This window comes from Semicossyphus pulcher, unplaced genomic scaffold, assembly GCF_022749685.1.
Source record: "Semicossyphus pulcher isolate SPU_LCO1_2020_fin unplaced genomic scaffold, fSemPul1.0.p SCAF_12, whole genome shotgun sequence".
Classification (NCBI taxonomy): domain Eukaryota; kingdom Metazoa; phylum Chordata; class Actinopteri; order Labriformes; family Labridae; genus Semicossyphus; species Semicossyphus pulcher.
Window position 1 is genome coordinate 4,428,604 of NW_027211626.1, and position 13,684 is coordinate 4,442,287.

General features: G+C 43.8%; 1 protein-coding gene across 1 annotated transcript; it reads right to left on the reverse strand.

Moving 5' to 3' along the window:
* Nucleotides 1-187: 187 nt before the first annotated feature.
* tarbp1 (TAR (HIV-1) RNA binding protein 1) lies at nt 188-13,520 on the reverse strand. Its single transcript, XM_069658983.1, has 29 exons — nt 12,593-13,520; nt 12,411-12,508; nt 12,263-12,326; nt 12,015-12,169; nt 11,879-11,931; nt 11,649-11,746; nt 11,400-11,535; nt 11,212-11,308; nt 10,642-10,731; nt 10,390-10,548; nt 9,906-10,161; nt 8,930-9,027; nt 8,690-8,848; nt 8,380-8,606; nt 8,068-8,311; nt 7,744-7,932; nt 7,419-7,609; nt 7,266-7,337; nt 7,031-7,148; nt 5,273-5,383; nt 5,031-5,180; nt 4,865-4,951; nt 4,566-4,774; nt 4,402-4,483; nt 4,142-4,313; nt 3,873-4,058; nt 3,638-3,762; nt 2,847-2,983; nt 188-743 (listed from the first exon to the last, which is right to left on the reverse strand). The coding sequence occupies exons 1-29, from the start codon at nt 13,518-13,520 to the stop codon at nt 569-571; spliced, it is 4,866 nt and encodes a 1,621-aa protein (XP_069515084.1). The 3' UTR covers nt 188-568.
* Nucleotides 13,521-13,684: the final 164 nt, after the last annotated feature.

A 13,684-nucleotide genomic window follows, 5' to 3' on the forward strand; every position in this document is an offset into this window, starting at 1 on the left:
TAAATAAATAACACATTTACATACAATAGATAATTATGTCAGATAGTTTTTATTTATTAAGACTAAACAACTTTACAAAATAAAATCATAAGCTGCAATAAAAACACTGGAAACTTATGTAACATTAGAATATTATGCTTAAAAACAAAAGCAGCATTTGTATAATATGCATAATATCTCCGTGGATATTGACATTAAAGTCCAGGCCTGGTGCTCTGAGGTAAAAAGCTAATTGTCACATAAACAAGACACCTCCTCCTCAAAAGGGCACATTTCCCTTAATGCTGCTCCTCTGCTGACACAAAGATTGCCTGCATTAATATCACAGCACGCCCGCTGGAATATTTAAACGCAATAACCAAAGACGATCTCTATTCATGACTCTTATTAAGGCACATGAACAAGTAGCCTACTGATGACTGCTGACCAGATTAAAGCCACACAGTGTGGGGCTGCAGCTGAAGTTTCTATTTTCTTTTAAAGTCCCCCAAAGACGCAAGAGGAGCAAGGAAGGTCAACATACAGAGGTCAGAGGTCACGTCCACAGGGCAGGCTTCTTGTTTCTTTTTCAGTTGCTGTTGGCTTCAGTCGGGGCGGAGGTCAAATGTTGTCGAGTATATTCCCAAATCAGCAGAGCAGCGCTCACGTGCACGTTGAGAGAGCGGATGACACCTTGTTGGGGGATCTCCACACACACGTCCAACATTTGGAGGAGATTCGCAGGGATGCCTTCTCGTTCATTGCTACAAGAAGGGAAAGAGAAAAACAATAAGCTGTTAATGTTACAAGAAAACTTAAGCATCAGGTCTACAGTATGTTTTTTTCATGTTTAGCACCATTGCAATTAATAAGGCAGAAATAAAATGTCTTACAGAAGATGCTATTGCAGAGGTTAAGATAAGAAGATACAGAGCTAGAGCCATTAGCGAGTTAGCTTGCCTTAACTTTGCACGAAAACCATGCCCCTTGTTTTTACACTTTGATATCAGCAGAGATAGAGAAACAAACAAGATAATACTTGTTATTTAATAAGCTATAAGAGGGGGTATTATGCTGCTTCACATTTTAAGACAAATATATGATTTTACAATGTTGGATGTCCACACTAAACGTGGGTGAAGTTTCAGATCTGTAGGTAAAAGTATGTTGGAGTAATCCCCAGGTTTCTCAGCTCAGTCTGCAGGCTGCTGTGAACGTTTTCACCAGGTTTCACACAGTTTTATGTGACGTCACAAAGTGCAGCCCCAGCAGGCTTCGGAGAGCTGGCCAATCACAAGAAAGCGGGCGTATGGGCAGGGTTTCTTAAAGGGACAGAGCTGAATGAGTCGTTTCAGGCAGAGACTGTATGAGGGTCTGCACAGAGCACCAGTGTAAGAGTTTTTTAACTATAAATTATGCTAAGCTATTCCACAGGTATCACAGAGTGAAATATGAAGCTTGAAATTAGCATAATACCCCACCTTTAAGAGGCCCTGGCCAGTTTATTTTGTTTGTTTTCTTTGGACAGAGCTGGCTTTTTCCCCTGTTTCCAGTCTTCGTGCAAAGCCACGCTAAAAAAACTTCTGGCTCTAGCTACTTGTATCCTAATGACATAAGAGTGGTATACATGTTTCTATCCTACTATCAGCAACAGAAGGTATCAGTGTATTTTCCAGATTCCTTTTAATTTGACCAATTCCATCCTGAACTATCAAACTTGTATTCTCATCAGGGAGGATAATGAACTCACAGGGACATGAAGGAGCCTCAGCTGAGAGCTACTCACCCTGTGTTTTCAACAGCAGGGGACATCTTGGATACACTACTGTGATTTGCAAATAAATATACAGCATGGGGACACTGACTTTCTGATATCTGATATAACACACCTGTTCTCAGTCTCACACTGAATTGTATCGTATTCACCAAATGTTATGCAACTCTGTTTTCAATCTCAGTGTTCGCTTGGCTCAATGATGCTTCCTGTTGATTTTATTTAAGAAGCATGAGCAGCAAAGTTAATCTTTTGATGCATTAGCTTCATACACAGATTGCTCATGTCCTCAAGTCCAAACTGTAATCAACTGAGTATACATTGAGTTCCAGCAATATGGGCCATGCAAAGCAAACATAAAGAGGTAATGATCTTGGCGTTCAGAGAGCCTACAGAGGGCCACACAGTGAGCAAGCGTGACTTGATGAGCTACACTTATCATGAGTGCCACCGGGTGAGATAATGGCGACCTGATGAGAGATTAAAGGCGGGCCGTGCTGTGCTGGGAGAGCGCAGCTGTGAAAGCACTCAGGACCCGGCTCACATACAGGGTGTTTAAGTTAACAGCGCTGCTCACATATCTCTGACTGAATAAGCGCTGCGTCGATTAGCCGATTATGATGAGTCGATCGAAACAAACTTTTTTATAATGGGTCATTTTCCAAGCAGAAATGTCAAACATCTGCTGGTTTCAACCTGCAAACCTTGTCAATAATAAAGTTGTAATGTTAGCAACTGATGCTACAGTATACTAGCTAACTCTTACCCTGTCTCAAAAGATTGAGGTTTCTGCTGCTGTCATCACACTCCTTGTTTTGCTTTGTGTAATATATTTCATGAGCTATCCTCCTCAGGGAGAGCCAATTATAGCCCAGCATGCCCAGACATGTCCTCCAAGGAGAGACGAAGTGTTGGCCCCGCAGGGAAACACACTAAACCGGAGAGATAGCATTAAATAGCCTCGTCAGCTCGCGCCTTAATCTATTTGAGAGCCACAAGGGCATGGGGAGGCAGAAGCTTGCATGCATTTATACTCAAGTGGTCGTATTTAAGTTACCACACTGATGAAAAATTAGTATGTTAGCTGTCGTACCCCAGGAGAAGCAGAGTCTTCTCAGGGAACTGGTAGTCCTGGAGGCTCTGACTGTTGGCAGTCTGCTCCACTCCCACAATACAGTAACCTTCACTCTTCTTCATCTGCAGGAAGTCAGTGAGCTCCATGGGCTTCACCTGATGGACACAAACAGTTCGCAATTTTTATTATTTCAAACAATAATTCAAACATTGAAGGTGTGACAAACCATTTATTACACGTTTTGGGTGGACAGTAAATTCAACATATCTGCAAAGATTTTTAAGCTGTTGTCAAGCTGCCTCCTCATATGGTGGATGAAAGGATACTTAAGACTTGGACATCTTTCCTTGTTCCCCTTGAATTTAAGTTTAAGATTAATATTTGAGCCTAGGGTTTTTGGCGTACTGTCCCTTTACCTCTCAGATACCGTGCCACAGCCAGAAAAAAGACAGGAGCTACGTAGAAGCTAAAGTGGAATGAGCATTTTGCTTTTTCTAAATGAGATTGAGCACTGAGGAGGCTCCCAAACATTCTCCTCTTTAAGCCATAATATGTTTAAAATGAGAGCACCAAGGCACACTTCATTTGAACAGAATTTAGACACTGAAATCTTAAGATTATTTACAAAAAGGTTTTAAAATTGACATTGACAGTTTCTTTGTCACAGGAAAAATGGAAGCTATGAGGAGAAGTAGGTGCACTCAGTTAAATCACACATTTATCAGGTCATTAGCCAACTTTGACAGCTAAAGACCAAGCAGCCTTCAATATAACTGGAGTAAAATGTCATATTATTTCTGCACTTTTACCTCTAACAGAGGAAGCCACAGCTCAGACGAGACACTCAGGGACTGAAAGTGTTTGTCACTGACATGGCGGAGGGTGTCCAGAACCAGAGCACTGGCCCCAAAGATTTCACAGGTCCTGCACAGACCTAGAACAAGAAAAAAAGTCAATGAACTGAATCATAAAAATGTCACTGATTTGTTACATTTTTTTCGTTATAATAATGTGAAGTGCATTTGGCATGCTGCTGCTGCTGACCTCCTAAATTGGTGGGCTTGTCAATGAGTGAGGCGACCACCAGCAGGGCGCCGTGCAGTTTGCCCAGCCGAGCCGCCCTCTGCTGTGGAGCCAGCTGAAGTTCGGGCTCCTGCTCCTGGATCCCCAACCTCCAGGGAGTGATCTTCTTCTGCACCTCGTCCCAGCGGTCCTCCTTGTTTTGCTCGCCTGACCCCCAAAATCACATGAAAATTAGTAGATGAAGATTATAATGTGTTGTATCGAGTGGCTTGTGAGAGGTGCTGCTGTACCTTTGTCTTGCTGGATCCAGTCGCCAGGCTGCAGCTGGCTCAGGTCGGGAGTCGGATTTCTCAAACATAAAGTCTTAAAGTCACAGAAACCCGGCAGTTCCTCAAACTTCATGGGTGGAATCCATTCATCATCAGCCACCTCTGACAGACTGGGGAATGTAGAAAATATGGTCTAGGACAGCAAAAAAAAGGTCTGTCATTACTCTGTGTTATTGTGTTTCAGCAGGTGTCATCTGTTCAGCAGAAAAATATTAACACACCTCTAGGCTGTAATCCCTTATAGGATTAAAGGCACCGAAGAAGAAGTGCTCCTGAATCCTCAACCAGTTCTTGTTGGCGTTGCTAAACGGCGAGACAGAAAACACACATTCAAATTAACACATTAGCATGCAATAAGCTGGTGTTTTAAACAACCTGCACTCACCCAGAGTTCTGCATGGCCTCCGCCTGGTTCAGACAGGCCTCGATCACAGTGGACAGCCCTCCCAATCCACAGTCCCCCTCCTCTTCAGTGACCTCCTTTGCCAAATTCCACACCCTCTTCAGGGCCAGCAAGGCGTACAGACGCACGCTGAAGTTGTGGTTAAAACACCATTGCAGGATGATGTCGAGGGCTTTACGCACCTGCAAGGTCTTAGACACAGAGACAGACAACTTGTAGATACTGAGAAGCAACATCAAAAGAACAGTGATTGAGTAGAGACAAGTCATCAAAGGCTTCACCTTGTGTTTAAGGACAGGCATGATGATCCTGAAATGTACCAGCACTGACAGGAAGGTGCAGACGCTTGTCTTTGTCTTTTCATGATCCTGTGCAGAAGAGGCCGTTAATCATTTAACTATTTCAGTCATAATATAGTATTTTCTAGAGTACAAAGTGAGAGCTCACCAAGCTGAAGCAGTCCCAAAAGCTGTCAATGTGTTGCGGATGGTGGAGGAGGATCCAAATCATCGTCCACTCGATCAGGTACTTGACTGAGGCCTGGTTACTGCAGAATCCAGCTTCAAACACATGCTTCACTAGAGTGGCGATAAACTCCTGCACACACGCACACACACGCGCACATAAACAGGATTACTTTCTGAGTGGTTATTTCCTGTTTGTTATAAGTGTGACTGGAACTGTCTTACCTCTCTGAGTGTCGGCAGCAACAGCAGCAGCGTTTGCCATACTCTATTTTTGACACGATGTTGCAGGGAGTTGCTATAGTAACGCACTTTTGACTTTGATATGTCATTATCCTGGAGAGATTTGGCGGAAGGAGATAATGGGAAAAGGCGATAAGTGTTGTTAAATTAGCTGTAACTGATGCTCAGCTTATTATCCCAATGAGCTGAGTGCTAGTTAGAATAATTCACATGAAAACAAGCACTTGCTGCCACACATAAATATAATATGTATAAACAAATTACATAATGTTTTCAGTAAGGGGCCATGCTTGTCTCTACCTCTGCTCTTTTAAGTGGGGATTAGAACATTAAAGGAGAGATTATGAGGTTTTTTTGGGTTGCATTATGAATTAAACATGACAGAAAACTAGAAATGAAAACAAAACTCGAGATACATTGAAACATATCCTCAAAACTGACCCCATTGCTGGGCAACTGTCACAACTTACTGATTACAGCACTTCAACCTGATTGGTACAAGGAAGCAAGTGACGGGGTATAAAAGGTGAGGGGGGTACTGTGGCCCACTGATGAAAGCCTGTGCATTTGCAGTATTACAGACTGGTGCTGTGTTCGAAATGCCATACTATACTAGCAGTACGTACTGATTTGGCCAAATATAGTCTGTAGTGTGCAAACAAAAGCAAAATGTGCAGTACGCCAAAAACACCCGGATGTCCTACTGATTTGAAGAAAATCTCTAGTATGCATCAGATCAGTCTATCTCGCTTACTGTATCCCACAATGCAAAGCGCTGGAACGTCACAGCGGCAGTTGAAATGACGGACAGCAGCAGCATTCCAGCAGAAGGGGGCGCTATAGCTACAGAAGCGGTGGTTATTGTTGTTATTGCAGCATACTGCAAAATTAATTTGACAAGCTCCTCCATACTACATACTACCGCCGAACGCAGTATGCAGTATATAGCATGTAGTACATAGTATGTAGTATATGGTAGGGCATTTCGAACACAGACTGGGTGTCTGTGTAAACTTTCGTCGAAAAAATCACAAGCGGCGCCCAGTTAGTGATGCATTTTCCATCACCCAGCAGTGGTTGGTCTGCCAGAGAGGGTAGGCGGAGCTAAGCGGCTGCTTTTCTGGTCTCTGCAAGTGTTGCGAGTAAACAGTAATCTACTACGGCTGAACAAACAAAGAAAAGATCGATGACTACAGATACAACTTCAACAAGAAGTGAAAATCCAAGAAAAAGAAACAAACTCGACGCTCAGATGAAGCAAACAGTCTGAAAAGGAAAGCGACCGTCAGCCAGGAAAATCAAGAGTTACAACCGGAGCCAACGGTGGACGTCTGGTTATCTGGGATGTATGCTCCCGCAATTGCCTTTAATTGCCATAAGTTGCCGCCAAAAAGAACGAAACTGAGAACTTCCGAGAATAATACTTTAACAATATTCAGTTTATGATTTTTCATACATTTGCTGATTTTATATTTATACAAATAAAATTTAAAAATGCAATTTTTACAATGGCACATCCGTTCTGATTATGTTTTTCTGTATGGATTTTGATTCCTGAATGTCTCCACTGAAAATAAACAACCATGCATGTAACCATGTTTCATGTTGGCCATGTTAATTTGGTAATACAAAACTTGTATCTTTATTATATTATATCTGTTCCCTTAATTTCTTCTCTCTCTTTATTTTGTGACACACATATCAACTGAATCCCACATCCCAAACTACCTCACAGCCTACCTTTTTCAATAAAATCATGACGACTTCCTCTATCAGCCTTTGATCGTGCTGCTTTTCAAAGGATTTGACAAGGAAAGCCAGAGCACATGTGCGGGGAAACTGCTCGTCCCTGTTATCACTGGAAAATAAAACAGAGGTTCAACTGTGAAAACATCTGCACAGCAAGAGAGACCTCTAGTGGCACTATATGAAATCACACTCAAAAAGAGGAGAGTATAAGGGAACTGCAGCTCACCTTGTAACTGCAACATTGGCTGAACACTCTTCACCCAGTTGCTCCACATATGTTTGGACATCCTGGATGAGCCTTTGAGAAAACAAGCTGACACGGTTAAAGAAAGACGAAGAGAAACAACTGAACGATGTGAGAAATGCTGTTGAGAGTTACCGCTGGTCTCTCCTGAACACTGGACCGTAGACACACGCCTCAGTGAGTATGTCGATGTGGCTGAAAACGCTGGAAAACACGGTGTCATCGTATTCTCGGTCCGTGGGCAGCCATGTCTCACAGCAGTGTCGAAGCAGCACGCCGAACACACCGCTCTTTGACTGAGACAGCTCCATCAGCTCAGAGGCAATCTGCAAACAATCGCACAACACCGCCACGTGTATAGAATAAATAATTACTATATTTAAAAGGGCCGGGTTTTAAATGAAGTGAATTGATTAGAAATGTACAACTCTTGTGTCAGATGTGTTATCTTCTTAATCACCTGTTTCAATTTGGCTGTAAGTGTCGGGGTCTGAGTGTCGGTCAGCGCGAGCAGTTTATGCTGAAAAGCCATGGAGACGAAGCCTTTCAGGGCCAGCCAGAAGTCATGGGCATTAGTGCTCAGCCCCTGCACCAGCTCCCAGCTCAGAGTCACAGCCTCCACACAGAGAGCCTCCTCCTGGAGCACCAACTGAAATCACAACATCAACAAAACAAACACACTTTATCAAATGTTACACCAATTTTAGCAAGAATTCTTCATGAGATGCCTGCTGGGAACTACTTATTTGACCAACATGCCTAAATTTTTCCTAAAACGACTCACCTGTGGCAGCACTGTCTCCATAAAGGTGAGCACAGGCAGCACCAGGTCACTGGGCAGGAGAGACAGAGCCTCCGTGCTGCAGCTCAGAGCAGCCTTGAGAGTGTCACATGCTCTGGAAGTCTCTGCAGACTCTGGTAACCCAGCAGACTTCATCAGGAAGTTCAGACAAATCCACTGATCCCGCATGAAGTTAGCAGCGATGCGTCCCCAGTCCTGCAGTGGAGGACCCTGCCCTCCTACATCACTGAAGACAAAAAGACTCTTTATTATACCAGCCTGTATTTCAACTTCAATTTTCAGCCTTTCACTGACCTTGAATCTTCTGTCTGTGGTTTTTGCAGCCGTTGATTGAAGGTTCCCAGCGAGGGCAGACTTTTAGAGGACGGTGACGCAGGATTGTAGAAGTAATCGTTTAGCGATTTCATTTCAGAAATCGTCTCTGATCGCATACAAATCACTTCAATCTCCAAAAGATCGCATACTGTTGCCAGGGTCGCCATGGCTATCGCTTTAGCCACCTGGTTTGCAACAGAGTTTATCTGATAATACAAAAAACAAGGTGAGATAATCAAGCAACCAGACTGATTTATAAAACTTCTGCCTTAAACGTTTCACTTCGTACCTGCTGGCTCGGGTCCTGGAGGATCTTGTGGCTGTACTTGATGAGTTTAGGGACATAGCTCTGCTGAATTTTCAATCGGTGTTGTGGTGCAGAATCTAACATGAGCACCAGCTGCCTAAAGACACACAGATACAGCTCTGCCCGCTCCACGTCAAACAGCTGTGAAAAACAAACAAAAAACATGTTACATGTCAGCTATGCTAACTGGATTGATAGTGACTTACTTGATTTGCTGTTTACCTCCTGCAGCTCCCCAAACAGCCGCCTCATGATAAACTCCAGGATTGGATCGATAACTTTAGAAATGAGCTTCTGCATGGCCAACATCACGTTGTCGACTGTTAAAAGCAGAGTGAGAAGAGATCAATGTTACACACTCCTGGGCAATAAAACAAAGACATTTTTTTTCTTATATTCAAATGCCTGACTTTCTTAAGCCCCTTTCCCACATGCACCCCCTCCCCCTTTCCCCTGTCACTCGCTCACGGTGGATGTTCCTGAGTATTAACTGCTGCGTTCACACATCGGCTGACCCCGACTTTCTCCTGACATGTTACTAGGAGGCTGGCAGGAGAAAGTCGGGGACAAAAATTTGTCCGTTTGTGTTCACACATGCAGCCCACCCAGACAATGTCAGGAAATGTTCAGGAGTGCAGTGAATGTGTGAAAGGGGCTTTAGACTCGAGCAGAATAAGATTAAAGTATATAAAAACATCAGGTTGTATTAAGGGAGACTTGAAACTAGTGTTTGAAACCATAAAAGTTTACTAAGGTAATAAATCAACCGAGAAGTAGGGTCATTTTTACATCTAGTAAACCAGGTGCCGCCCCATGCTGGCCATTAGGACGAATGAAGTTCAAGAGCACTTCTGCATTGGTTTGACTTTGGAAAGCAGAGGCTAAGTCCACTTCTTATATAGTCTATGGATTAAATAAATATTTGGTAAGAAGGATTTATATCATACAGCTCCTCATAAGCAGACATCAGTCTAACAAGAACAAAAAGTGACAACAAAGAGCAAGAATCCCTCAATTTCTGAAATGTTGTAAGCACTTTCAAGGGGAGAAAAAGATGCAACTTACCACCTTGAAACATACCATTATCATGAAATAAATAAATATGAGGGTGATATATACAAGGAGTGCACATAAACATCTACTGTACCTACTCTAAATTCATGACTTATTACTAAGAATCATTGTTATCGTTACAAACCTGGCTCCTCTCCATCATGCTGACAGCTTGCTTTTCCTCCCAGCTGGAACAGCCGGAGCAGGAGCTGCAGGCTCTTGTCACTCTTGCGCACAGGCAGGTACATATTGGTGCTGACTCTGCTCAGGGTGTCGAGCAGCGGAGACAGTAATGACTCCAGAGTGTTGCTGATCTCTGCCTCCAGTTGACTCCTCTCCATGTCCACACACAGCAGAACGGCCCGGGCCAACTTATCAGCCTCTCTGGGGTCGGGTAACTTCTCGGTGTGACCTGAGGAGCAGGGAAGCTAACTTTAACCTACAAAGTATGACCTTACCTCAACTATCAAGTATACAGATGATTCACTACATATGATAGCTTTTGCATTTCTTTTAACCAGGTGACTTGTATTCCTTAAATGGAAGGACATACTCCCTACCGAATTTTGTACAAAGATTGAAGACCTAAAAAATGTTATAATTATTGACTTTATCTACAACCGTCTCACTTCAGACTTACCTGTGCTAGCTGGGACTCGCAGATAGGTGTATATCTCGCTCTGAACATAGCTTCTCACAGTTTCTTTCTTTGAGACAGCATCAGTACAATCTTCTTCAATAATCCTGGGCTTGAAACTGCCTTCATTGTTCAATAGCCACTCACAAGTCTGCAGAAATGTCACAAATACATAGGGTAGCAGTTAATGCAACCAATGGGTAATTTAAACACGTTAGGTTGAGTTCTCTCTAATACAGCGTACCTGATTCCACATTTGCGTCCCTCGACACAGCGACTCGTCTGCACGGAAATCCATCAGGAAACTAAAAACATCATCCAGGGTCACTGCACTCTAAAACAAGATACTTTAGTGATACAGACGTCTTACTTAAAAAGTGTGTATGAAAGAAACAGTGGAAGGACAACATAACAGAAATATCCTGAAGTGCAGTTTATCAGCTCTAAAGGTTGATTAACTTGATTTGCATATTTGTAACTTTCCATAACTAATTATAACATGTTTTTATTGCTCCAGATAACAACAATTACATAACTTAAATGTTTGGAGAAGCGTCAGGTAAACATGACGCTGTGATTGTTTCTCTTACAGTAATGTAATGTCTTCTTCAAATAAACTCCCTACAGTCACGTACACAACCAGTTCTGTACTTTGATTGTTTTTAAATGTACTGTATATGCTTTGACTGTCTTTGTTATTGTTTTTTAATCATGTTAAGTGCCTTTGAGTAACCTTTAATTTGCTATACAAATAAAATGTATTATTATTATTATTACAATAGAGTTGTCATATTAAATGGTGTTTGTGTCTTACCACGTCTGTGAGACAGAAGGCGCTCTTCAGCAGAAAGCACTGAGCAGCACCTCTCAGCAGGACTTGATGTGTGATCATCGTGCAGCGCAGCACCTCCCTGTCAAACACCACACACAAAATGACCTTCCACATGAAGCACAACAGCTACTACACAGTCTGTCGACCTCTAGACACGATGATGCAGGTACCTGAGAGCCGTGAGGCCCTCGACCCCCAGCAGCGGACTCGGGGGGAGTTTGGAAAGAGCCTGGGCGAGGAAGAGAAGCGGTACGGCACACCAGTGTTTAGAGCACAGCTGCTGAATTATCTGCAGCAACGTAGGGCCTACAAAAGCAAACACAGCATGGTCAGTCAGAGATAGGACAGACGTTTAATCTCTGAGAACTGAGTCTGAGCTTTGTCGTTATGTATTTTCTGTGCCTTCTGTTCTCCTGTACCTCTGTGCTCTGATGGTAGGCTGCTAAAGAAGGCGACCATGAAGACTTGGAGTTTAGTCGCAAGCTCAGGACAATCTCCTACACGCTGCCCAGATGACCTGCATGTGAATGGAAGGTGGGTTTGTGATCACAGGTAGCAAAAGCAAGAAATAACATTGTTTATTATTCATTCCAAAAATTCCTTGCTGCCTTTACCCTCTACCTTAACCTTTTAATTAGGAAACCCTCACCTGTGGAAGAGCGAGCTTTCAGACAGAACATCCATGAAAGGCCCAACGATGAACTGAGGAAGAAAGCAGGAGAAAGGGAACTTTAATTATGCATGATTATCAAATTACATTAAACAAACTTTGTCTGAGTCTGTACCTGAGAAAAAGCCAAGGCAAAGGCCGGCTGCTGCAGGACCTGCAGCTCAAGCAGGTGACACACTCCCTCTCTCATTAGGGATTTGTTCTCACTGTGGAACATACGCTGGTACACACACAGCAGCCAGGAGGGGTGGAAGAGACCCTGACCGGAAGCTTCAAAACAAACAGACTTCTGATCTTAGCAAACACTCATAAAAAGATGCAAAAGTTACTCCTCACTTTGCCCAACTTTAGTGTTACCTTGACTGTCATTCACTGTTGTTTGGATCAACGTATCTATTCTGTTAAGAACAGGCCGGACAACATGAACCTGCAGGAAAAAGAGACGGGCAACGTTTCAGAGCTGTGTCATGATGGTCTGGCAGCAGATGAACCCTCCTGTTTAATTTTCTACCTGGTTTTCCTCCAGTGTCTCCATCACCAACGCATAATCCTCCCAGAACTCTCTAAGCAACTTGCTCCTGTCTGAGGCCCATCTGAACAAGGTCTCACCTGCAACAATCACAAGAACATTAACAAAAAAGACCATACAACACCTGTGTACTTCAAGTGGCAGGAAAATCTGAGCCGTTTTACCTTCCTCTGATGGAGAGAAAGGGCAGTCCACCCCCTTCTGTTCTGACAAGGCCACGCACATTTTCAGCAGGTACAACGCCCTCTTGCGTGACACGCTGTCTCTGTGCGTTAGTCCATCCTGAACCATTTTCCAGAACTGGAGAGAGAGATGAGGGTCAGGCTCACAGGAGGAGGAGGAGGAAAGGAGGCTTTGAGGTTTAAGCAGGTGGTCTGACAGGGCTGTCAAACACAGCAGTGCCCGCTCTGTAACCACAGGTGTGCTGTAGGTGGAGTGCCAGCTGCACAGATCATCCAGGATCAACGTGAGGATGCTTGTTAACCTGGCACCGCTCGAGCAGTTCAAGAGAGTTAAGAGAAGCCTGACTGTGATTTTGGACACCAGTGCATCAGGAAGAGTTTTGACGCAGGACAAAGCAGATGTCAGGATGTCGAGTGTGAGCTGTTCATCCGCTGATAGAGAAGGTATGAGAGAAGCTATGACTTCACTTGCCACCTCTACACTGAATCGTCCAGAAGCTGGCACCTCCTCCTCTGACAGCTGGAGCGACGGCAAGACAGACAGTGCTACCTTCCCCGCGACTGTCTCGTCACACAGCGGGACACTGACACTCAAAAGCCTGCAGGCAGCAGCGGTGCTCTCCCTGCAGAGTATAAGTCCACCGGCTTCGGCTGATATTCTTGAGAGAAGAGGCAGACATGTTTTCCATATCAACGAGTCTATTTTCTCTGTAATAGATTTTTTATCCGCAGCTGAAAATTTAGTCGTTTCCGAGTCGGCCAAGAGTGGTCCGAGACCCTCAATGAAAGCTGTCAGTGCCTCCACCCGCTCCGTCCCCGGCCACGAGTCACTCGGCCAGGACAGAGACTCAAACAAACGGCCGTGGTCAGATGAGCTGGACAAAAGCGCGTTAATCAAAACTGAATTCATTGTAGAAACAGCTAAAACTTCCAGGGACAAGCATGCAAAGTTTCAACGCCACCGGCTTTTACATCAGCTGCCATGGGCTACACGTTTTTCCAGATGGAACGTAAACTTCCGTATACGTCATCTTAAACTCTCGCGAGATGTGAGGTGAGATAAATAACAGACAT

Bases quoted from the DNA above. Each gene is read 5' to 3' on its own strand.
- tarbp1 (XM_069658983.1), bottom strand. From the start codon at position 13,520: ATGAATTCAGTTTTGATTAACGCGCTTTTGTCCAGCTCATCTGACCAC. The intron at 7,338-7,418 runs GTAACTCTCAAC...GTTTTCTCAAAG, and splicing joins GTGTTCAGGAGAGACCAGCG to GCTCATCCAGGATGTCCAAA. The intron at 4,775-4,864 runs GTGAAGCCTTTG...TCTGTGTCTAAG, and splicing joins TGCCTGTCCTTAAACACAAG to ACCTTGCAGGTGCGTAAAGC.